At 37.0% G+C, this 26,770-nt stretch overlaps 1 protein-coding gene across 1 annotated transcript in view; it reads left to right on the top strand.

Moving 5' to 3' along the window:
• Window positions 1-26,770, top strand: part of ADAM2 (ADAM metallopeptidase domain 2) — a 109,887-nt gene that overhangs the window by 25,871 nt on the left and 57,246 nt on the right. The window contains exons 7-10 of the mRNA XM_061134911.1: window positions 47-103; window positions 14,925-14,996; window positions 15,436-15,602; window positions 19,846-19,927. Coding sequence (XP_060990894.1) covers window positions 47-103; window positions 14,925-14,996; window positions 15,436-15,602; window positions 19,846-19,927 — 378 coding nt within the window. The remainder of the gene's footprint in view (window positions 1-46; window positions 104-14,924; window positions 14,997-15,435; window positions 15,603-19,845; window positions 19,928-26,770) is intronic.

Raw genomic sequence — 26,770 nt, 5'->3', positions numbered from 1 at the left:
TATTTAATAATTCTTCATTTTTTACCTATGTATGTGATTTTTTTAGCCTCTTCCAGACTTCTCTCAGTATATAGAAATGCATATTGTAGTTGAAAAAGACTTGGTAAGTATACTTTCATTTATTTGTCTCATGTTAACTTATATTAGCAATGGGAGGTTATAAAAAATGTTGTAATAAATTTTTAACAGGAAAATAAATAATAATGTCTGCTTTAATGAATTTAAATTTCTGGTATCAGTAGTAAATTGAAAATCATGTCTCTATTTATTTTTCATTTTATATAATTAACATAAATGAAAACATCTGTTACATACAGAATAGTTTCTGAGTAATTTTTATTCATCATTCTCATACTCATAACTGGAGAAGGAAATGGCAACCCACTCCAGTACTCTTGCCTGGAGAATCCCATGGATGGAGGAGCCTGGTGGGGTGCAGTCCATGGGGTCGCTCAGAATCGGACACGACTGAGCTACTTCACTTTCACTTTTCACTTTCATGAATTGGAGAAGGAAATGACAACCCACTCCGGTGTTCTTACCTGGAGAATACAAGGGACGGGGGAGCAGCCTGGTGGGCTCCTGTCTATAGGGTCGCACAGAGTCAGACACAACTGAAGTGACTTAGCAGCAGCAGCAGCAAACTCGTAACATCTAGTAATCTTTGATCTTTTTACTGTCTCCATAATTTTGCCTTTTTGAGAATATCACATTGTTGAAATATGAGGTTGGTAGGCACTACAGATTGTCTTCTTTACCTTGGTAATATGCATTTAACTTTACTACATGCCTTATCATGGCTTTAGAGCTAATTTCTTTTTACAACTTAATAATATTGTCTGTATATACCACAGTTTGTTTATCCATTCACCTTCTAAAGGGCATCTTGGTTGCCTCCACATTCTGGCAGTTATGAATCAAGCTGCTGTAAATATCCTTGCACAAGTTTTTTCATGGACTTATTTTATCTCCTTTGGGTAAATATCTAGCAGCATGATTGCTAAATCATAGGATAACAGTCTCTTTTTTTTGTTTATTTGGTGTTTTGTGTGTGTGTGTGAGAAATTACCAAGCTGTCTTCCAAGGTGCCTTTTGCATTTTGCATTCTGTACTTTAAATATAACGTCTCATTGTTTTCTGGCCTCTGCAGTTTTTGCTAAGAAATTGGAAATAATATTATTATCATCAAAAAAATATATATTATTATCATCCCTTTTACATGGTTAGTTGCTTTTTTCTTGTTGTCTTCAATATTAGTATTCTCTTTGTTTTTAGCTTTAGATAATTTGATTGTAATGTCTTGGTGTGAGTCTCTTTGGCTTTATCCTTCTTAGAATTTTTTAAGCTTCCAGGATTTGTCGGTTCATGTATTTCATCAAATTTCACAAGCTTTTGGCCATTATTTAGATAATTTCCCTTCTTTTTCTGGGATTCTCTTTATTTGTATATTGTACTGCATAATGGTATCCCACAAGTTCCCTCCTTTCTTTTTTCTTTTGGTTCTCAGACTCAACAGTTTCCATTATCCTATTCTCAAGTTTGCTGATTCTTTCTTATGCTCCTTTAAATCTGCTGTTGAATCCTTCTACTCAATTTTTAATTCAGTTATTGCATTTTCAATGCCAAAATTCTGTTTGATTTCTTTTATAATTCTATATCTTTGTTGATATTCTCATTTTATTCATACATCACTTTCCTGGCTTCCCTTCATTGTTTTTATTTTTTAGCTCTTTTTTAAAACTTTTTATTTTGGAGCATAAGCAATTAACAATATTGTGATAGTTTCAGGTGCAGCAGATGTACTCAGTCATACACACACATGTATCCATTCTACCCCAAGCTCCCCTCCCACCCAGGCTGCCACATGACATTGACCAGAGTTCCCTGTGCTGTATAGTAATTCGCTGCTGGTTATTCATTCAAAATAAAGCTATGTGTACATGTCCATCTCCTGTAGCTCTTTGAGCGTATTTTAGACAGTTGTTTTAAGGACTTTGTTAGTAAGTCTCCAAGTTCTCAGGACTGGTTTCTGCCAATTTATTTCATTCCCTTGGGCTATGCTTTTGTTGTTGTTGTTGTTGTTTGCTAGTTTGCTTATAATATAGACTGAATTTTTCTTTTCTGTTCAGATGTATACTGATGAATAATGATGGTGGGGCTTCCCCAGTGGCTCAGCAATAAAGAATTTGCCTGCAATGCAAAAGCTGCAGGAGACATGGGTTCTATCCCTGAGTGGGGAAGATGTCCTGGAGGAGGGCATGGCAACCCACTCCAGTATTCTTGCCTGGAGAATCCCATGGACAGAGGAGCCTCGTGGGCTACAGTCCATGGGGTCACAAAGAGTCTGACATGACTGAAGCGACTGAGCAAGAAGCAAGAACATGCACATAGTGATGTTATTTGGAAGTGGAGGCTTTGAGAATGGCTTAGGTCATGAAGGTGGAGCCCTCATGAATGGGATTAGTGCCCTTATAAAAGAAAGGCCACCTCTTCTACCATCTGAGGACACAGTATGTTCTCATCAACACAGAATTGATGTCTGTGACTGGAGACTTAACCTTTAAACTTTCCAGCCTTACGAACTGTGAGAAGTAAATGGTTGTTGTTTGAGACCCAGTTTATGGTGTTTTTGTTACAGTAGCCCAAATTGACTAAGGTATCTTATTATTTTTGTTGAAAATTCAGCATTTAAAAAAAATAAACACATCTTAAATCATTTTTTTCGAACTGGCTCTATGTCAGGGTAGCCTTTCACTGATTAGCTGGGTTATCTTTTAGTCCATATCATGAAAGTTTAAGATGTTCTCAGGTTTCTCTGACCATATGTCTGGCCTGGGCCTGTGGGATTCACTATATACATGGCTGCTTTTCAATATCTCAATTTCCCAAAAATCTCACCCCAGCTTCTTTTCACAGTTTTATATCTGTATATTTCCACCTGTAATCTCTTGTTCCAAGTATCTGCAGGTCTGTCACAACCTTGAAGTTTTAACAAGCAGTGACCACCCCTTTTTGCTACCTGAAAACTGAGTTAGGTGACACAGAAAACAATCATTTGGACAACTTCCAAATAGATTTGAAAATTGCAAATAAGGTCTTCTCTGCTCCACCTGGCATGAGAGAGTAAACTGGGGAACAGATGGGCCTTTCCTTCAGACTAAACCATGCCATAGAAGTAGGGGATAGAAGAGTAAATGCCACACAATTTCCTGTCATTTTCAAGGTGGGCTTTTCTTGGTTAGATATTTGCTTAGCTGCTGTAGACCTTTGGATGTTTGCCAGAGGTTTTCCAGAGGCTCCAATGGGGTTATTATATCAACCATTTTCTGATTGTCTTTTGATATTTCCAGAGAAAAACAAAAGCTTGGTGTTTTCTGGTTCTCCCTTTTGCTGATTTCACTTCCATGAAGAATTTTGTTTGTTTGTTTTCTTTTGTTTTGGTTTTTGTCCATTTATTTTTATTAGTTGGAGGCTATTTACTTTACAATATTGTAGTGGTGTTTGCCGTACATTGACATGAATCAGCCATGGATTTACATGTATTCCCCATCCCGATCCTCCCTCCCACCTCCCTCTCCACCCAATCCCTCTGGGTCTTCCCAGTGCACCAGCCCCAAGCACTTGTCTCATGCATCCAACCTGGGCTGGTGATCTGTTTCACCCTTGATAATAATATACATGTTCCCATGCTATTCTCTCGAAACATCCCACCCTCGCCTTCTCCCACAGAGTCCAAAAGTCTGTTCTGTACATCTGTGTCTCTTTCTGTTTTGCATATAGGGTTATCGTTACCATCTTTCTAAATTCCGTATATATGTGTTAGTATGCTGTAATGTTCTTTATCTTTCTGGCTTACTTCACTCTGTATAACGGGCTCCAGTTTTATCCATCTCATTAGAACTGATTCAAATGAATTCTTTTTAATGGCTGAGTAATATTCCATGGTGTATAATATGTACCACAGCTTCCTTATCCATTCATCTGCTGATGGACATCTAGGTTGCTTCCATGTCCTGGCTATTATAAACAGTGCTGCAATGAACACTGGGGTGCACGCGTCTCTTTCAGATCTGGTTTCCTTAGTGTGTATGCCCAGAAGTGGTATTGCTGGGTCATATGGCAGTTCTATTTCCAGTTTTTAAAGAAATCTCCACACTGTTCTCCATAGCGGCTGTACTAGTTTGCATTCTCACCAACAGTGTAAGAGGGTTCCCCTTTCTCCACACCCTCACCAGCATTTATTGTTTGTGACTTTTGGATAGCAGCCATCCTGACTGGCGTGTAATGGTACCTCATTGTGGTTTTGATTTGCATTTCTCTGATAATGAGTGACGTTGAGCATCTTTTCATGTGTTTGTTAGCCATCTGTATGTCTTCTTTGGAGAAATGTCTGTTTAGTTCTTTGACCCATTTTTTGATTGGGTCATTTATTTTTCTGGAATTGAGCTGCAGGAGTTGCTTATATATTTTTGAGATGAATCCTTTGTTGCTTCGTTTGTTATTATTTTCCCCCAATCTGAGGCCTGTCTTTTCACCTTGCTTATAGTTTCCTTTGTTGTACAAAAGCTTTTAAGTTTAATTAGTTCCCATTTGTTTATTTTTGCTTTTATTTCCAATATTCTGAGAGGTGGGTCATAGAGGATCTTGCTGTGATTTATATCAGAGAGTGTTTTGCCTATGTTCTCCTCTAGGAGTTTTATAGTTTCTGGTCTCACATTTAGATCTTTAATCCATTTTGAGTTTATTTTTGTGTATGGTGTTAGAAAGTGTTCTAGTTTCATTCTTTTACAAGTGGTTGACCAGTTTTCCCAGCACCACTTGTTAAAGAGGTTGTCTTTTTTCCATTGTATATTCTTGCCTCCTTTGTCGAAGATAAGGTGTCCATAGGTACGTGGATTTGTCTCTGGGCTTTCTATTTTGTTCCATTGATCTATATTTCTGTCTTTGTGTCAGTACCATACTGTCTTGATGACTGTGGCTTTGTAGTAGAGTCTGAAGTCAGGCAGTTTGATTCCTCCAGTTCCCTTCTTCTTTCTCAAGATTACTTTGGCTATTCGAGGTTTTTTGTATTTCCATACAAATTGTGAAATTATTTGTTCTAGTTCTGTGAAAAATACCGTTGGTAGCTTGATAGGGATTGCATTGAATCTATAGATTGCTTTGGGTAGTATAGTCATTTTGACAATATTGATTCTTCCAATCCATGAACATGGTATATTTCTCCAACTGTTTGTGTCCTCTTTGATTTCTTTCATCAATGTTTTATAGTTTTCTATGTATAGGCCTTTTGTTTCTTTAGGTAGATATACTCCTAAGTATTTTATTCTTTTTGTTGCAATGGTGAATGTTATTGTTTCCATGAAGAATATTTTTAATTATTTGTTTTCATCATTTTACAAAGGCTGTTTCAAAATCTTTATCATATATATTCCTAAGAAATTATGTACTTTGGTGTTGACATGTATTGACTGACTTTTCTTCCTCACCATAATTCAAAATTATCAATTCAACACTCAGCCTTCTTTATGGTCCAATCTCACATCTGTACATGACTATTGGAAAAACCACAGCTTTGACTATATGGACCTGTGTCAGCAAAATGATATCTCTGCCGTTGAATATGCTGTTTAGGCTTGTCATAGGTTTGTCATAGCTTTCCTTCCAAGGAGCAAGCAACTTTTAATTTCATGGCTGATTATTGGTTGTGTGCCTGTGTGTGTGCTAAGTCACTTTAATTGTGTCTGACTCTGTATGACATGATGGACTGTAGCCCACCAGGTTTCTGTGTGCATGGAATTTCCCAGGCAAGACTACTGGAGTGGGTTGCCATTCCCTTCTCCAGGGAATCTTCCCAACCCAGGGATCAAATTTGTGATCCCTCTTACATCTCTTGTATTGGTAGATGAGTTCTTTATCACTAGCACCACCTGGGAAGTGATTATTGGTTATTTATAATCAATCTTTTAATTTCCACATCCTTTGAATTCCTTGAATTCCTATCTGTTGTTGACTTTTTTTTAATTCTTTTGGTCAGAGAGCATACTTTGTATTTTTTAATTGTTAATTGAAGCTTACCCTATAACCTAGAATATGGTCTATTTCTAGATCACGTTCCATGAGCACTTGAGAAGTGCACGTTATGCTGTTTCAGGGTGGAACATTCTATAAATATCTGTTAGCATATGGTTTAATTTTAGTCTTCTGTATCTGCAATGAGTTTTTGCCCAGTTATTCTACTACTGAAATTGTACATTTAAATCTTTAAATATTATTACTGAATTTTCTATTTCTCCCTTCACTTGTGCATTTTGTATAAGTTTTGTGTTCAGTTCTTAGATGCACAAAATGTTTATAATTTTATGTCTTCATGATAGATATCCCAGCCTTCTTGCTGTCTCTGCATAGGCCATCCTTTCAATAATTTTTGCTTTCAAGTTATTCGTATCTTTGAAAATGTACTGTGTCTTCTGAAACAACTTTTTTTTTTTTTTTTTTTTGGCCACACTTCAGGGCATACAGGATTTTATTTCTCCAACAAGGGATCAAACCTGTGCCCCTTGAGGTAAAAGTGTGGAGTTTTATCCACTGGACCAGCAGGGAAGTCCCTTCTGTAACAATTTTTATTTAATTGCTTTTTCCTCTTAATCAAGTCTATCAATCTCTGGTGTTTATCTGGATTATATAAGGTACTCACTTATTTTTTTGGTGGGAGTTTTTTCAAATCAATTGAATTGCTAGTTCATTTTTTAAGGATGGCACAATGTACCATTGTATTTATATACCATAATTTACTCCTTTATTATTGGTGCATGTTCACTTTGTTTTCAGTTTTTTTAATTTTACTTTGTCACTGTAAATAATGCTACAAAAATTATCCTTAGTCATGAGTTCTTACATCTTGTGAATTTAATCTATGTGAAGGTAGGTCACCAGGAATAGGGATGATGAGTCAAAAGATATATATGTAGTTTAGTTTTATTAGATATATTCATTGCTTTCTAAAAAGGCTGGAACTTTTCTTATTTTCTTCTCTTACCTGCCAACCATTAGTTTTATCTTTCTCTTTAACTTTTGTCAGCCAGTGAGTATAAAATTATAAATTGAAATTTTAATTCCCATTCATTCCTGGGAATTTAAGCATCATTTAATGTTTAATGGCCATTAGTATTTGCTTTTCACTGAATCTAACAACATAGACAGCATATTAAAAAGCAGAGACATTACATTGCCAACAAAGGTCGGTCTAGTCAAGGCTATGGTTTTTCCAGTGGTCGTGCATGGATGTGAGAGTTGGACTATAAAGAAAGCTGAGTGCTGAAGAATTGATGCTTTTGAACTGTAGAGTTGGACAAGACTCTTGAGAGTCCTTTGGACTGCAAGGAGATCCAACCAGTCCATCCTAAAGGAGATCAGTCCTGGGTGTTCTTTGGAAGAACTGATGTTGAAGCTGAAACTCCAATACTTTGGCCACCTGATGTGAAGAGCTGACTCATTGGAAAAGACCCTGATGCTGGGAAAGATTGAGGGCAGGAGGAGAGGGGGACGACAGAGGATGAGATGGTTGGATGGCATCACCAACTCAATGGACATGGGTTTGGGTGGACTCCGGGAGCTGGTGATTGACAGGGAGGCCTTGCGTGCTGCAGTTCATGAGGTCGCAAAGAGTTAGACACAACTGAGTGACTGAACTGAACTGAACTGAACTGAACTACCAACTTAATACTTTTGTTCATTTTCTTAATGATTGCATTGTTATCAACTAGTAAGAAAGCTTTGAATATTAAAGATATGTATGCATTTTTATGACAATACCACCCACAGTGCTTTGTAATATAGTTTGAAATCAGGGAACATGGTGTCTCCAGCTTTGTTCTTCTCACATTTACTTTGGCTATTCAGGGTCTTTTGAAGTTCCATACAAATTTTAGCTCTGTTGATTCTATTTCTTTGACAAAAATACCATTGGAATTTTGATAAGGCTTGCATTGATTTGTATATTGCCTTGGGTAGTATAAACATTATAATAATATTAATTGTTCTAATATAAGAGCATGGAATAACTTCCCATTCATCTATGTCTTCTTCAGTTTCTTTTTTTTTTTTTTTTTGTAAATTTATTTATTTTTTAATTGAAGGATAATTGCTTTACAGAATTTTGCTGTTTTCTATCAAACCTCAACATGAATCAGCCATAGGTATACATATATCCCCTCCCTCTTGAACCTTCCTCCCGTCTGCCTCCCCATCCCACCCCTCTAGGTTGACACATAGCCCCTGTTTGAGTGTCCTGAGTCTCTTTCCATACATCTCACCCTCTCCTCCCCTCTCCCCATGTCCATAAGTCTATTCTGTATATCTGTTTCTCCATTGCTGCCCTGTAAATAAATTCTTCAGTACCATCCTTCTAGATTCTGTATATATGCATTAGAATATGATATTTATCTTCTCTTTCTGACTTGCTTCACTCTATATAATAGGCTCTAGGTTCATCCACCTCATTAGAACTGACTCAAATGTGTTCCATTATTTGGCTAAGTAATATTCCATTATGTATATGTAGCACAATTCTTTATCCACTCATCTGTCAATGGACATCTAGGTTGCTTCCATATTCTGTCTGTTGTAAATAGTGCTACAATGAACAACAGGATGCATGTGTCTCTTTCCATTTGGGTTTCCTCAGGGTATATGCCTAAAAGTCGGATTGCTGGGTCATATGGTGGTTTTATTACTAGTTTTTTAAGGAATCTCCATACCATCTTCCATAGTGGCTGTATAAATTTATATTCCCAGCATAAGTGCAAGAGCATTCCCTTTTCTGCACACCCTCTCCAGCATTTATTGTTTATAGACATTTTGATGATGGCCACTCTGATTGGTATAAGGTGATATCTCATTGTAGTTTTGATTTGCATTTCTCTAATAATGAGAAATGTTGAACATCTTTTCATGTGTTTGTTACCCATCTGTATGTCTTCTTTGGAGAAATGACTGTTTTGGCTTTTTTCCCACTTTTTGATTGGGTTGTTTGTTTTTCTGGTATTGAGTTGTATGAGCTGCTTGTGTATTTTGGAAATTGATCCTTTGTCAGTTGTTTCATTCCCTATTATCTTCTGCCTTTCTGAGGGTTCTTTTTCACCTTGCTTACAGTTTCCTTGCTGTGCAAAAGTTTTTAGGTTTAATTAGGCCTCACTTGTTTACTTTTATTTTTATTTCCATTACTCTAGCAGGTGGGTCATAGAGACTCTTGCTTTGATTTATATCATCGAGTGTTCTGCCTATATTTTCCTCTAAGAGTTTTATACTTTCTGGTCTTACATTTAAGTCTTTAATCCATTTTGAGTTTATCTTTGTGTATGGTGTTTCATTCTTTTACATGTGGCTGTCCAGTTTTCCCAGCACCATTTATTGAAGAGGCTGTCTTTGTCCCATTGCATATTCTTGCCTCCTTTGTCAAAAATAAGGTACCCATAGGTGCATGGGTTTATTTCTGGGCTTTCTATCTTGTTCCATTGGTCTATATTTCTATTTATGTGCCAGTACCATACTGTCTTGATGACTGTAGCTTTGTAGTATAATCTGAAGTCAGGAAGGTTGATTCCTCCAGCTCCATTCTTCTTTCTCAAGATTGCTTTGGCTATTCATGGTCTTTTGTGTTTCCATGAATTGTGAAATTTTTTGTTCTAGCTCTGTGAACAGTGCCATTGGTAATTTGATAGGAATTGCATTGAATCTGTAGATTTTGTTTGGTAGTATAGTCATTTTCACAATATTGATTCTTCATACTCTGGAACATGGAATATCTCTCCATCTGTTTATTTCATCTTTGATTTCCTTCATTAGTGTCTTACAATTTTCTGTGTACAGTTCTTTTGTCTCCTTGGGTAAGTTTATTCCTAGATGTTTAATTATTTTTTTGCATTGGTGAATGGGATTGATTGCTTAATTTCTCTTTCTGATATTTTGTTGTTAGTATATAGAAATGCAAGTGATTTCTGTGCATTGATTTTGTATCCTACAACTTTGCTAAGTTCACTGATTAGCTCTAGTAGTTTTCTGATACTATCTTTAGGGTTTTCTATGTACAGTATCATGTCAGCTGCAAACAGTGAGAGCTTTATTTCTTCTTTCCTGATCTGGATTCCTTTTATTTCTTTTTCTTCTCTGATTGCTGTAGCTAGGACTTCCAGAACTACGTTGAATGATAGTGGTGAAAGTGGACACCCTTGTCTTGTTCCTGATCTTAGAGGGAATGCTTTCAATTTTTCACCATTCAGAATAATGTTTGCTGTAGGCTTATCATATATGGTCTTCACTATGTTGAGGTAGGTTCCTTCTATGCCCATTCTTTGAAGAGTTTTAATCATAAATGGGTGCTGAACTTTGTCAAAGGCTTTTTCTGCATCTATTGAGATGATCATATGGTTTTTCGCTTTGACTTTATTAATATGGTATGTCACATTGATTGATTTCTGTATATTGAAGAATCCTTGCATCCCTGGAATAAACCCAATTTTATCATGGTGTATGAGCTTTTTGATGTGTTGCTGAATTCTGTTTGCTAAAATTTTGTTTGAGGAGTTTTTCATCTATGTTCATCAATGATATTGGCCTGTAGTTTTATTTTTCTGTGTTGTCTTTGGTTTTGGTATCAGGCTAATGGTGGCCTCATAGATTGAATTTGGAAGTGTTCCTTCTGCAATTTTCTGAAAGAGTTTTAGAAGGATAGGCATTAGATTTTCTCTTAATGTTTGATAGAATTCTCCTGTGAAGCCATCTGGTCCTGGGTTTTTGTTTTTTGGGAGATTTTTTTATCACAGCTTCAAGTTGTTCATAATTTTTTTTTTCTTTTCTTTTCTTTTTCCTCTGATTGGCAAGGTTGAGTGAGGTGGTAATCCTATCTGCTGATGATTCTGTTTGTATTTTTGTTTTGTTTGTTGTTTAGAAACAAATGCTAATGCTGGCTGGGTAATGCTGGGTCTTGTATTCAGGTGGCTTTCTTTGTGTGAGTTCTCACTATTTGATACTCCCTAGGGTGAGTTCTCTGGTAGTCTAGGGTCTTGAAGTCAGTGCTCCCACTACAAAGGCTCAAGGCTTGATCTCTGGTCAGGGATGAAGATTCCACAAGTGGTTTGTTATGGCATTAAGTGAGATTAAAACAAATACCCAAAAACAAGAAACCAAAGGTGAACCTCAGACAAATGGCAGTTACAAAATCAGGTGAAGAATAATTAAAATGACGAAATATATACATATGCACCCATAAGCAATATCAAAACAGTCTGACAAAAATAAAGTACAGTAGATTGACCCAGTGAGCAAAGGAAACCAAAAATTATATCTACCAGTTAAGAACAAAACTAGCTAAAGCACAAACTGGAAAACAAAACTAAAGCAAGGTGCCAAGTGGGGAATAAAGCAATAAAAACAAAACTAATAAATATGTTGAATGGAAAGGGAAGAAAGAAAGAATAGATATGCAAGGTTAAATAGAGGTAGATAAAGAAGATTTATATATATTAAAGATTAACTGCAAGGGGAAGAGAACAGTAGGAAGAGCAAACAAAAGTATAAATGTAGAAAAAATAATAATACGTTTTAAAGAAATTAAAAATTAAAATTCAAAAAGAAGAAAAAACAGGAAGAAGAAAGAAAAAAAAGGAAAACTCCATAGAACTGCAAAAGTGCAACGTAGAAGCAGGGATTTATAACAACAATTAAAAAAATATGACTGAGAAAAGAGAAAACAAGAAGCTCAAAAGCTTAATTAGATCTCATAGTGCAAAAAAAAAAAAAAAAAATCAAAAATTGCACGACAGGGTTGGGGGGTGAAGGGGAAAAAAAGAAAAAGAAATAAAGAAAAAGGTTTTAAAAATCCAAATGAATATACAGAACAAGTCAAAACATAAAAGTAATAATATATTTCTTGCATCACTGCTGTCAGAATCCTTTCCCTCGCTGGGAGTCACAGTCCACCTCCCCTCCCTAGGATGCCCTCCAACACTGTGCTGGTCTCCGGACCCGCTGTGGGGGCAGCTCAGATTCTAATCTGCTCCTGCTCCTGTGTGTTCTTGCCTCCAGTGTCCACAGCTGTCAGAACTGGTGTGTTTTCTTTTGTGGGAGCTCTCGGTGTCCTTTTATGTATGTTTCATAGACACAGAGTCTGCCTAGCGAATCGTGTGGATCTAATCTGCAGCTTGTACGGCAGGTGGGAGGGGTTTGGGTCTTCTCCTTAGCCACACTGCCCCTGGGTTTCAGCTGTGGTTTTCTTTCCACCTCTGCATGTGGCTAGTCCACCAGGGTTTGCTCCTGAGGCTGCCCTGGAGGACTCGGGTCTGCCCAGTGAGGGCCAGGCGTGGAGGTGGTGCAGCTGCTTGGGTTGCAGGGGCTCTGGCAGCACCAGGTACTCGGCGGAGTTGGCAGCTCGGGCAGCAGGAAATAGAGTGCTCTGGAAGGGTATGGCAGCCAGTATTGGCCAGTATGCTCCAGTATTCTTGCCTGGAGAAGTCCCCTGGCAGAGAAGCCTGGCAGGTCACAGTCCACAAGGTCACAAAGAGTTGAACATGCCCAAAGCGACCCTGCGTGCATAGACACAAGACTTTTTATGCCTGTGGCGGCTTTACCCCAGAAAGGGTTGATCATGTAGAGGTGCAGCGGCTTGGCTTGCAAGGACCCTAGGTGCCAAGTGTGCAGGGGCACAGACTGCCTCCACCACAGGAGTTATGGCCCTCTCAGAGTCTTTCTTCAATTTTCTTGTAGCTGGCGATCAGAAGACCTCTAGAGCCAGTTTTTCTCTGCATCTCTGCCCATTCAGGCACTTGCCTGGGGTCCTTCTCTGTTGTTCAGCCCATTAGGCACATATAGGGGACCCCCCTGGCTGGAGTCCTATTGTGCAGTCTTGCACATCAGTCACTTAAAGGAGCACCCTGGGTGGGGTCCTTCTCTGTAGTTCAGTGTCTCAGGTGTTTGGGGGCCAGCCTCTCTATTGTTCAGCTGCTGATGCAGGCATGTGCGGAGAGAGAGGGTATATTGATGGCTCCACCCCCTACTCATGACTCAGCAGCATCACCTTTCTTCCATGGCTACCTGGCTTTCCTCCACAGGCATTTCCCACCACAATCTCCTCCCTCACATCTCCTTGATCAGTCTCTCCACAGTCAACAGCAGCCCTCGCCCTGGGATTGCTCCACAATCCTTAAACTCAAGTTCCCAGCCACTGCGCCTTCTAGGGAACCTACATCCCTGTCCCAGGTATGTATGGCTGCGGCAAGGACTGTCTGATTCTCATTCCATTTGGGTGCCACCGTTCAGTTGTTTCACTCTCAGCCTTAAATGTTTCTCTTCTGACTCAGACAATTGCCCTGATGTTGGGATTGGACCCCTGCTTCACTTTCCCCACCCACTGAGGGCAGGTCCAGTCCTACTAACACTCCTATTTTTCTCCCTAGTTCCTACACCCTACTGAGTTTTGTGTGGTTCTATAAATTCTTTTCCACTGGTCAGGTACTCCTGTCCGCTCTCAGCTGGTGTTCTGCATGTACTTCTGCGTTTGAAGGTGTATTCTTGATGTATCTGTGGGGATAGATGTACTCCATGTCCACCTACTCCTCTGCCACCTTGTTCTCTCCCTTCTTCAGTTTCTTTAATCAATGTTTTCATATAGTTTTCAGTGAAAAGATCTTTCATTTCCTTGGTTAAATTTATTCCTAGGTATTTTATTCTTCTGATGCAATTGTAAATGGCATTGTTTTCTTAGTTTTGCTTTCTGATAGTTTATTATTATAGAGAAATAATATAACAGATTTTTGCATATTGGTTTTGTATCTTGCAACTTTAGTGAATTTCTTTCAAGTTCCAACAGTTTTTTGATGGGCTTTCCTGGTGACTCAGCTGGTACAGAATCTGCCTGCAATGCAGGAAATCCATCCTTGATCCCTGGGTTGGAAAGAACCCCTGGAGAAGGGAATGGCTACCCAATCCAGTATTCCTGCCTGGAGAATTTTAGAGACAGTAGCCTGCTGGGCTACAGTCCAAAAGAGTTGGACACAACTGAGCGACTAACACTTTCATTTTAGGGTTTTCTATTTATGTCACCTGCAAATAGTGACAGTTTCACTTCTTTCTTTCCCAATATGAATACCTTTTATTTGTCTTTCTTGCCTAATTGCTCTGACTAAGACTTCCAATACTATGCTAGATAAAAGTGGCAATTATAGGTATCCTTCTCTTGTTCCCGGTCTTATTGGGAAAGTTTCCAACTTTACACTGCTGAGTGTGATGTTGATCATGGCTTTTATTATGTTGTGGCATATTCTCTCTATATTCACTTTGGTGAGTTTTTATCCTGAAAGCAGATTGAAATTTATCAAATGCTTTTTTCTGCATCTATTGAGATGATCATATGATTTTTTTTTATTCTTCATTTTGTTAATGGGGTGTATCACACTGATTGATTCAGAGAGACTGAACCATTCATGCATCCCTGGAGTAAATCTCACTGGATCATGGTGTATGACCCTATCAGTGTGTTGTTGAATTCATGTTGCCAATATTCTCTTGAGGACTTTTCCACCTATATTCATTAGGAATTTGGCCTAAAATTTTCTTTTATTCATGGTATTTTTGAGTGGTTTTAATATTAGGATAATGCTGGCCTCATAAGTGAGTTGAGAAAGTTTTCTTAAAAAAAAATAGAAAGTTTTATTCTTTTTGTAAAAGTTTGTAGTGTCTTTTCTTTTTTGGTTTTCATTTTCACACTTACTATATATCATGCTATCTATAATAATAGATAATGTTTAAAAACTAATAAATTGGTAATTTAAAATTTTTCTTAACTCATACTTTTACAATTTAAGTATAATAGCCATCATTAGATAGTAAGCAATATATATACTTAGATCTAAAATGCAAATTATCTTTTTCAGTATAATCATATGGGTGCTGATACAGCTGTTGTCATTCAAAAGATTTTCCAGTTGACTGGATTGACCAATGCTGTAAGTGCTTACTTATGCATTTGTTTGTGTTACCTAAACAGTTTTCAGAGTGTTTTGTTTTTTGTTTTAAATGACCCTGCCTGCATACACATATTGTGTGAAAGAGGGCAAATATATAACCATTTTAAGTTTTCTAACTCTTTAATTGCAGTAATTAATAATTATAAATACCTACTTATCGTTTTGTAAGGATTAAATTAGGTAAAGCACTTGACATTGGCCTGGCTTAATTAAGTACAAGCATATCAAAATATTCCTTATTACTTGTTTTATTTGTGATATTTATTACTCGCTAATAGAATTTATAAGACCCAAACCAGATTTGCAGTTTATATTTTTAATCTGTATGTTGTGTATAGTGTTTATTTTTGCAGATAAATTCCCAAATCTATTTAAGCCATATAGTTTGAACATATTTTCTTTATGTCTCCTGTTTTAGATTTTTACTTCACTTAATATTACAATAATTCTATCTTCATTAGAGCTTTGGATAGATGAAAATAAAATTCCAGTAACTGGAGATGCTAATGAATTATTACACAGATTTTTAAAATGGAAACGATCTTATCTTGTTCTACGTCCACATGATGTGGCATTTTTACTTGTGTAAGTATATCCTGTCATTACTAAATCTTACGCATTAGAAAGCATATGTAATTTGACCTAATTTCTGACAGGCCCTCAAGGAAAAAAAAAATCTTGTCATTTCTTTATATATAATAACCTGTGAATAGTATTTTTCACAACATAAGTTTTGTAGCAGAATTACTAATATCAATTACTCTATATATTGGCTGATATTTAAAACTCACTTCAAGTTTTTAAAGTATGTCTTCTTACACTGAGTATATAACGTATCATTAAATGTGCCTAACTGGTGGCACTAGTGGTAAAGAACATGCCTGCCAATGCAGAAGACAAGAGAGGGAAGTGAGCTCAATCCTGGGGTTGGGAAGATCCCCTGGAGTAGGAAATGGCAACTCACTTCAGTATTTTTGCCTGGAAAATCCCATGGGCAGAAGAACCTGGTGGGCTACAGTCCATGGGGTCACAACGAGTTGGACATGACTGAGTAACTAACACTTAACTATATGTAAAACATTAACAGTATGTATTTGAAGAAATGTATTCTATGAATTTAGAGATTTAGCCTTCTTTTTACGTTTGTTTCTAAAAAACAAAAACAAATAATGATGAAGTGCAAACACTATTGCACTTTTCAATATCTCTATTGATAAACAATATTGATAAACAATTTTCTCTATTGAAAAAACACTATTTCAATATCTCTAATGTACTATATTCACAATCAACCACATTTTTAAAAATAACAAGCCTCCATTTCTATTTAATAATCTTATTATATATTATCATATTATGTAAAAATCATATATATAATTATAAAATTTTAACCTTTTATATTATTTTTCTTTATTTTATACTATTTTTCTTCCACAAATACACATATCTTTGCATGGTTCAGTTCAGTTCAGTCTGTTGGTCGTGTCGGACTCTTTGCGAATCCAAAAATCGCAGCACGCCAGGCCTCCCTGTCCATCACCAACTCCCGGAGCTTACGCAAACTCATGCCCATCGAGTCAGTGATGCCAACCAGCCATCTCATCCTCTGTCGTCCCCCTCTCCTCCTGCCCCCAATCCCTCCCAGCATCAGGGTCTTTTCCAATGAGTCAACTCTTCGCATGAGGTGGCCAAAGTACTGGAGTTTCAGCTTCAACATCAGTCCTTCCAATGAACACCCAGGACAGATCTCCTTTAGGATGGACTGGTTGGATCTCCTTGCAGTCCAAGGGACTGTCAAGAGTCTTCTCCAGCACCATAGTTCAAAAGCATCAATTTTTTAGCGCTCAGCTTTCTTCACAGTCCAACTCTCACATCCATACATGGCCACTGGAAAAACCATAGCCTTAACTAGATGGACCTTTGTTGGCAAAGTAATGTCTCTGCTTTTTAAAATGCTATCTAGGGTGGTCATAACCTTCCTTCCAAGGAGTAAGTGTCTTTTAATTTCATGGCTGCAGTCACCATCTGCAGTGATTTTGGAGCCCCAAAAAATAAAGTCTGACACTGTTTCCACTGTCTGCCCATCCACATGGGCATCCCATGAGGTGATGGGACCAGATGCCATGATCTTAGTTTTCTGAATATTAAGCTTTAAGCCAACTTTTTCACTCTCCTCTTTCACTTTCATCAAGAGGCTTTTTAGTTCCTCTTCACTTTCTGCCATAAGGGTGGTGTCATCTGCATATCTGAGGTTATTGATATTTCTCCTGGCAATCTTGATTCCAGCTTGTGCTTTTTCCAGCCCAGGGTTTCTCATGATGTACTCTGCATAGAAGTTCAATAAGCAGGGTGACAATATACAGCTTTGACATACTCCTTTTCCTATTTGGAACAAGTCTGTTGTTCCATGTCCAGTTCTAACTGTTGCTTCCTGACCTGCATACCAGTTTCTCAAGAGGCAGGTCAGGTGGTCTGGTATTACCATCTCTTTCAGAATTTTCCACAGTTTATTGTGATCCACACAGTCGAAGGCTTTGGCGTAGTCAATAAAGCAGAAATAGATGTTTTTCTGGAACTCTCTTGCTTTTTCGATGATCCAGCAAATATTGGGATTTGATCTCTGGTTCCTCTGCCTTTTCTAAAACCAGCTTGAACATCTGGAAGTTCATGGTTCACATATTGCTGAAGTCTGGCTTGGAGAAGTTTAAGCATTACTTCACTAGCATGTGAGATGAGTGTAATTCCGCAGTAGTTTGAGCATTCTTTGGGATTGCCTTTCTTAGGTATTGGAATGAAAACTGACCTTTTCCAGTCCTGTGGCCACTGCTGACTTTTCCAAATTTGCTGGCATATTGAGTGCAGCACTTTGAAAGCATCATCTTTCAGGATTTGAAATAGCTCAACTGGAATACCATCACATCCACTAGCTTTGCTCATAGTGATGCTTTCTAAGGCCCACTTGACTTCACATTCCAGGATGTCTGGCTCTAGGTGAGTGGGCACACCATCATGATTTTCTTGGTCATGAAGATCTTTTTTGTACAGTTCTTCTGTGTATTCTTGCCACCTCTTCTTAATATCTTCTGCTTCTGTTAGGTCCATACCATTTCTGTCCTTTATCAAACCCACCTTTTCGTGAAGTGTTCCCTTGGTATCTCTAATTGTCTTGAAGAGATAGATCTCTAGTCTATCCCATTCTGTTGTTTTCCTTTATTTCTTTGTATTGACCCCTGAGGAAGGCTTTCTTACCTCTCCTGGCTATTCTTTGGAACTCTGCATTCAAATGGGAATATCTTTCCTTTTCTCCTTTGCTTTTCACTTCTCTTCTTTTCACAACTATTTGTAAGGCCTCCTCAGACAACCATTTTGCCTTTTTGCATTTCTGTTCCATGGGGATGGTCTTGATCCCTGTCTCCTGTACACTGTCATGAACCTCCGTCCATAGTTCATCAGACACTCTGTCTATCAGGTTTAGTCTCTTCCACTGTATAGTCATAAGGGATTTGATTTAGGTCATATCTGAATGGTCTAGTAGTTTTCCCTACTTTCTCCAATTTCAGTCTGAATTTGGCAATAAGGAGTTCATGATCTGAGCCACAGTCAGCTCCTGGTCTTGTTTTTGCTGACTGTATAGAGCTTCTCCATCTTTGGCTGCAAAGAATATAATCAATCTGATTTCGGTGTTGACCATCTGGTGATGCCCAGGTGTAGAGTCTTCTCTTGTGTTTTTGGAAGAGGGTGTTTCCTATGACCAGTGCATCCTCTTGGCAAAACTCCATTAGCCTTTGCCCTGCTTCATTCTGTACTCCAAGGCCAAATTTTCCCATTACCCCAGGTGTTTCTTGACTTCCTACTTTTGCATTCCAGTCCCCTATAATGAAGGACATCTTTCTTGGGTGTTAGTTCTAAAAGGTCTTGTAGGTCTTCATAGAACTGTTCAACTTCAGCTTCTTCAATGTTATTGGTTGGGGCATAGGCTTGGATTACCATGATATTGAATGGTTTGCCTTGGAAACGAACAGAGATCATCCTGTTGTTTTTGAGATGGCATCCAAGTACTGCATTTTGGACTCTTTTGTTGACCATAATGGCTACTGCATTTCTTCTAAGGGATTCCTGCCCACAGTAGTAGATATAATGGTCATCTGAGTTAAATTCACCCATTCCAGTCCATTTTAGTTCGCTGATTCCTAGAATGTCGACATTCACTCTTGCCATCTCTTGTTTGACCACTTCCAATTTGCCTTGATTCATGGACCTAACATTCCAGGTTCCTATGCAATATTGCTCTTTACAGCATCAGACCTTCCTTCTATCACCAGTCACATCCACAACTGGGTATTGTTTTTGCTTTAGCTCCATCCCTTCATTCTTTCTGGAGTTATTTCTCCACTGATCTCTAGTTGCATGGTTAGACCAGACTAATTATATCTGATTAAAGGGATGTTTCAACCCAGAAGCTTACTCTGCCCATTTGTGAAGCTGAATTGTCTTAGCTTTCTAGTTTTAAGGAATTTTATTTATTTTTAATAAATAAATTGCTTACTTTTTAAGAATCAGTAAATTTTGAAAAAATTATATAAAAAAGAATATTCATTATTGCCTAAAAATTCATGATTATTCACTTTTTATTATTTTTAATCTATTTTACTATTTTAAAAATAAGCAGATACATATCATCCATTTCTACACTTTGTAATCTTAGTGTTAAGTGGAAATATCTGAAATTGTTATTTGAGTATGCAAAACAAAAAACTACTAGTTAAATTTAATATTAATTGTGCTTAATTTGGCAAAGTTATATGATTATGCTTTTTTTAAACTTAAGTTACAGAGAAAAATCAAATTATATTGGTGCAACCTTTCAAGGGAGGATGTGTGATAAACACTATGGAGGAGGTGTTGCTCTGGTATGGTATGATTTAATTTACTTGACTAAGATGTATAAATGAGATGCTATTTAGATTAATATGCAATTAACTTTCAATAGTTTATTATGGCTAAGTATATGTGAACCATGAACTTCCAGATGTTCAAGCTGGTTTTAGAAAAGGCAGAGGAACCAGAGATCAAATTGCCAACATCCATTGAATCATCGAAAAAGCAAGAGAGTTCCAAAAAACTTCTATTTCTGCTTTATTGACTACGCCAAAGCCTTTGACTGTGTGGATCACAATAAACTGTGGTAAATTCTGAATGATATGGGAATACCAGACCACCTGACCTGCTTCTTGAGAAATCTGTACGCAGGTCAGGAAACAACAGTTAAAACTGGACAAGGCACAACAGACTGGTTCCAAATAGGAAAAGGAGTATGTCAAGGCTGTATATTGTCACCCTACTTATTGAACTTCTATGCAGAGTACATCATGAGAAACCCTGGGCTGGAAGAAGCACAAGCTGGACTCAAGATTTCCAGGAGAAATATCATTAACCTTAGATATGCGATGACACCACCTTTATGGCAGAAAGCAAAGTAGAAGAGCCTCTTGATGAAAATGAAAGAGGAGAATGAAAAAGTTGGCTTAAAGCTCAACATTCAGAAAACTAAGATAATGACATCTGGTCCCATCACTTCATGGCAAATAGATGGGGAAACAGTGGAAACAGTGTCAGACTTTATTTTTGGGGGCTCCAAAATCACTGCAGATGGTGACAGCAGCCATGAAATAAAAAAACACTTACTCCTTTGAGGAAAGTTATGACCAACCTAGACAGCACATTAAAAAGCAGAGACATAACTTTGCCAAAAAGGGTCCATCTAGTTAAGGCTATGGTTTTTCCAGTATTCATGTATGGATGTGAGAGTTGGACTATAGAGAAAGCTGAGCACTGAAGAATTGATGCTTTTGAACTGTGGTGTTAGAGAAGACTCTTGAGAGTCCCTTGTCCATCCTAAAGGAAATCAGTCCTGAATATTCATTGGAAGGACTGATGTTGAAGCTGAAACACCAATACTTTGGCCACCTGATGTGAAGAGCTGACTTTTTGAAAAGACCCTGATCCTGGGAAAGACTGAAGGCAGGAGGAGGAGAGGACAACAGAGGATGAGATGGCTGGGTGGCATCACCAACTCAATGGACTTGAGTTTGAGTAAACTTTGGGAGTTGGTGATGGACAGGGAGGCCTGGTGTGCTGCAGTCCATGGGGTCACAAAGAGTCAGACATGACTAAACAACTGAACTGAACTGAACTGATATTAAAATCTGCATAATGATTCTAGGGATCTTTTCCTGCTTCTGACAAAAATGTGTGAACTATTAAAACTCCTCATTTAACTTAATATATAAAAAATTTTTTAAATTTTCCTCTGATGAGTTTAAATTATCCTCTTTAGAAAGTTAGGGTAGTGACCTATTTTATAGTTTTATAAGATGCTCATAATTTTTCATATATTCAATATTTAATAATAAATTTTAATATCAATTAATTTATATGATTAATTAATTTTATATAAATAAATTTAATTTTGAGTTTTTTCTCCATTGTTCATCTAATTTAATTATGAACTGAGTTAAAATAAAACTCCTGTCACTATTAATTGCCTCAAAATGCTTCCTGGGACATGGGTGAAGAATAACATCATCAAATGCACTAATTGGCACTTCTAGTAGAAAATCTTGATGTGCTTTATATTGGCATGTTTTTGCTTCTATTGCATAATACTTTGATTATTCCTGACATGCCAAACTTGCCTTTTAACATTTTTTGTGTGTTTGCAACAAAGGAAACTATAAGCAAGGTGAAAAGACAGCCCTCAGAATGGGAGAAAATAATAGCAAACGAAGCAACAGACAAAGGATTAATCTCAAAACTATACAAGCAACTCCTGCAGCTCAATTCCAGAAAAATAAATGACCCAATCAAAAAATGGGCCAAAGAACTAAACAGACATTTCTTCAAGGAAGACATACAGATGGCTAACAAACACATGAAAAGATGCTCAACATCATTCATTATCGGAGAAACACAAACCAAAACCACAACAAGGTACCATTACACGCCAGTCAGGATGGCTGCTATCCAAAACTCTACAAAATTAATGCTGGAGAGGGTTTGGAGAAAAGGGAACCCTCTTACACTGTTGGTGGGAATGCAAACTAATCCAGCCACTATGGAGAACAGTGTGGAGAGTCCTTAAAAAACTGGAAATAGAACTGCCATATGACCCAGCAATCCCACTCCTGGGCATACACACCGAGGAAACCAGATCTGAAAGAGACTCGTGCACCCCAATGTTCATCGCAGCACTGTTTATAATAGCCAGGACATGAAAGCAACCTAGATGCCCATCAGCAGACGAATGGATAAAAAAGCTGTGGTACATATACACCATGAAATATTACTCAGCTATTAAAAAGAATATATTTGAATCAGTTCTAATGAGATGGATAAAACTGGAGCCCATTATACAGAGTGAAGTAAGCCAGAAAGATAAAGACCAATACAGTATACTAACGCATATATATGGAATTTAGAAAGATGGTAACGATAACCCTATATGCAAAACAGAAAAAGAGACACAGAAGTACAGAACAGACTTTTGAACTCTGTGGGAGAAGGCAAGGGTGAGATGTTCTGAGAGAACAGCATTGAAACAAGTATACTATCTATGGTGAAACAGATCACCAGCCCAGGTTGGATGCATGAGACAAGTGCTCGGGGCTGGTGCACTGCGAAGACCCACAGGGATGGGATGGGGAGGGATGTGGGAGGGGGGATCGGGATGGGGAACACATGTAAATCCATGGATGATTCATGTCAATGTATGGCAAAACCACTACAATATTGTAAAGTAAATAGCCTCCAACTAATAAAAATAAATGAAAAAAAATTTTGTGTGTGTGTTTGTACAAATTAACCTGGAGTTTTAGAAAGGCAACACATCATGCACTTCTTTCAGTAAATAAGTGAAGATATAAGAAGAATCAATGAAATGAAAACATAAATTTTATCCTTTAAATCATAATTCATTAAAACATGGCTTATCTTTTACAGCAAATGATTACCTAGTCTCAAAAGCTAGAGTTTGGCTGATTTACCCAGTCATATACAACTCTGAAAAATCTTAAGACTTTCAAATGCAAACAGCTTAGCTACCAAGTGGAAGGATATCTCCTTGTTTACTGGAGGGCAGTGGTCTCTGTACTGAAAGGAGCAATCAGAGAACTCTTCTAGTATTCTTTCTTATTCTCCACACTTCACTGGGGTAATCATTGCCTAACTTTTCGCTGGAGAAACTAACAGCAGCTGATATTCACAGAGATGTGATACTGAAGAAAATAGTCAAACCTGTTGTCCTCAGATACTTAAAAACACACCACCCTCTCCCCTGCCTAACCCCCAGAGTTGTGGAATAAATTCTAAGAACCACATCTTTTCGATGCTACTTCTTCCTAAAAGTTTATGGGTGAAACCAATCCAGGTAGTTTTGGGTTGAGTAGAAGCAAGTAAATATAATTAGCAGAAGATTTTTGATGCCTGCAGCTCTTTGCCCTTGGGTTCCTCCGCTCATCTATCCTAACGCAAGTTCACTCACAAGGGTGGACACAAATTAGCTCTTGGTATCACGAGTTATATACATTACGTGCTACCAGATACTTTATCTGTTGACTTCAGTTTGTGGACTATACAGATCACAGGTATTAAACTTTCTCAGAAAAAAAGCACACGACACAACACCAACAAAGTGGAGCAGAACTATGAGTAGTTGTAGACAAGGAATCTCAAGCAAAACGAAGTGTACAGTATCAAAGATGCAGACTAGTTGGAAACATTAGATATGAACAAGAAAATAGCTGTAATAAACTGCATGAAAAGTACATATGAAGATAAATTATCAAATTGGGAAATCAGAATTGGGACCTCTCTCAGAAGGCATTGGAGAAGTAACAGACAAAATTAAGAGACATGGATGACTGAAGTAATGGAGATAAAATTTTTAAAGTCAAAAGAACACTTCGGGATTGGGAATACAGTGAGTGAGTGAATGTTGCTAAATGTTATTGTTACTGTGAAAGGAAAATGGAGAGCTTCCCTGGTGAGTCAGTGGTAAAGAACCCAACTGCCAATGCAGAGGAAGTGGGTTTGGTCCCTGGTGAGGTTGGGAAGGTCCCCCAGAGAAAGAAATGGCAACCCACTCCAGTATTCTTGCCTGGGAAACCCCATGGATAGAGGAGCAGTGGTGAGCTACAGTCCATGGGGTTGCAAAAGGGTCCCACACGACTTGGCGATTAAACAACAACTAAAAGGAAAATACCTGAAACTGGGCTAGGACTGAGGTGCATGGCAAAGAAAAGTTAAATCAGTACAAAACTAGAACTCATAGATTCTATGATAGAGTCGAGAGGATTGTGTGTGCTTCGTCACTCAGTTGTTTCTGACTCTTTGCGACCCCATAGACAATAGCCCGCCAGGCTCCTCTGTCCATGAGATTTTTCAGGCGAAAATACTGGAGTGGGTTGCCATTTTCTACCCCAATGGAATCTTCCCAACCCAGGGATCAAATCCTTGTCTCCTGTGTCTCCTGCATTGGGCAGACAGAGTAAAGAGGAGATAAAAATGAAATGAAAGCATATTATAGGACTTGTCTTCTTAAGAAAACAGGAAAGATATTGATATGTTCTAGAAAGAAGTAAGGGTGTATGAAATGGAAGATAGTCTTAAAAACAATCAAGAAGAGAACTATACCAGATAATGGTCTAATAGAAGAAATGTAAATACAGTCAAGAAAGAAGAAGCATGAAAACAATAATGTAAAATAAAATGACCAGAAAATAATCAAATTAAATAGTTTAAATATACCCTAATAGAATGACAATCATGTGAATGTAGATGAATTAAACCAATTAAGTGAGGCTCTGATGGATTTTTTTTAAAATTAAGTTCAAATATTAGTTCTCTAAAAGAAATACATTAATAGGACAAAGTGAAAGTGAATATAAGATAATAAAATATACCTCAGTTAAATAAGAAGTAAACATGAGAAAATGAGATTTAGAATACAATATACTTATAGATATAATAGCAAATAGGCATAAACATCAGTGTAGTTTTCCATGTAAAAGTTTTGTAAATATTTTGTTTGATTTATTCCTAAGCATCCCAGTAAATACTATATTGTTTGATGATATCAGTAAATACTGTATTTTAAGTATAATTTATGAGTTTCTGTTATATTGAAAAACAAATGTTATTGACTGGTATAAAATAATATATCTATATTTACTTCTAGTAGTTTTAGAGATAAATTTTTATGTCCAATTTTGCCATATGTGAATAGAAACAATTTTACTCTCTTTTCTCTTACCAATATGTATATCTTTTATTTTTAGTTTTGTTCTCCTATTGAATTGCCTAGGATCCCAAGAGCAACTCAAGTTAACAATGTTTAGTTGAATTCATAGTAGACATTTTTGTATCCTTTCCTCAAGGAAAAAACTCTCAGTATTTTACTATTAGATATTATGTTTGTTCTAGGTTATCATAGACATTTTTAACATAATAAAAAAGCTCAAGTCCATCAATATTTCTAATCTTCTAAACTTTAAGTTAATGTATTTTGTTTTTTTTTATCCTATATTTATTTTTGAAGGGGAATTAACTCCATTTAAACTTATGTGAATTTTTTTTCTAAATGTCCCATTTTAGTAGCAGAATTTTTTACTATAGTTTTTGGTATGCTTATACAGATTTTTTCTTACTCTGTTGAATTGTTTCCTCTTTCACATAGGATTCAATTTTTTTTTTTCTATATTGTAGCGATGTCAGTGCAATCCTAATGAAAATCTCAGCAACTTTTTTGGGGTAAAATCAACAAGCTTATATTGAAATCTTATACATATATATATACATATGTGTATGTGTGTGTGTGTGTGTGTATATATATAAGGAAATAGATAAAGCCAGATTGGAAATTGAGGAAAATTTGAAGATATAAACTTATTATAAAACTGTGGTAATTAAGATATTACAGTGTAGATAAATTTATCAATATAACAAAATAGGAAGTCTAGATATAGACCTCGACATATATAATCAAATGATTTTCAACAAGAAAAATACATTCAGGCACTAAGAAAAATGAAATATAAAATTAAACTTTAATGTTTATAATAGACTTCCAGTCAAAAGCACTAGTAAACTATAGACAGGGTCATGATGGGAAGTTGTGAATGTCTAAAGACGTTACTATAAAATAACTCATGCTAAAACTTGAGGAGTGGGAGTCTTCAGGCAGAATAGTTAAGGAAATTAGTATCTAGTGAATTTGGCAAAAAATAAAGCTGAAAATCAGTGAGCTATTTATCCAACCAGAAATGTGTGGAAAGATGGAAACAACATTGCTCTAAAACATGTGGAACACAGGAAATAGTGAAGACAAAAGCAGAAATAAAGATATGATAGGTAGAACAGAGATACTCTAAAAGGATATTAGGTCTTTAAAAAATGCTTTTAGAAACACAATTTTGAGGGAACTGGTTATTTAATTCTTATATTTGCATTTCCTAATAAGATCTGGAGTACAAAATGACAACCCACCCCAATATTCTTGCCTGGAAAATTGCGTGGACAGAAGACAGTCCACACGGTCACAAAGAGTCGGATACAATTGAACACGCGTGCAATAAAAAGATATATCAGGATAACATAATAAAAATTGACAGGACACAGAGTAGGTTATTTTAGATGGGATCATGAGATAAAAACTTCAAAAAGAAGGTTTTTAAGAAGAGGAATGAATGATGAGACAA

Source organism: Dama dama, chromosome 32 (assembly GCF_033118175.1).
Source record: "Dama dama isolate Ldn47 chromosome 32, ASM3311817v1, whole genome shotgun sequence".
In the NCBI taxonomy this organism is placed as follows: Eukaryota; Metazoa; Chordata; class Mammalia; order Artiodactyla; family Cervidae; genus Dama; species Dama dama.
The sequence above is the reverse complement of the archived record's forward strand: the minus strand, read 5'-3'. Positions and strand labels throughout refer to the sequence as shown.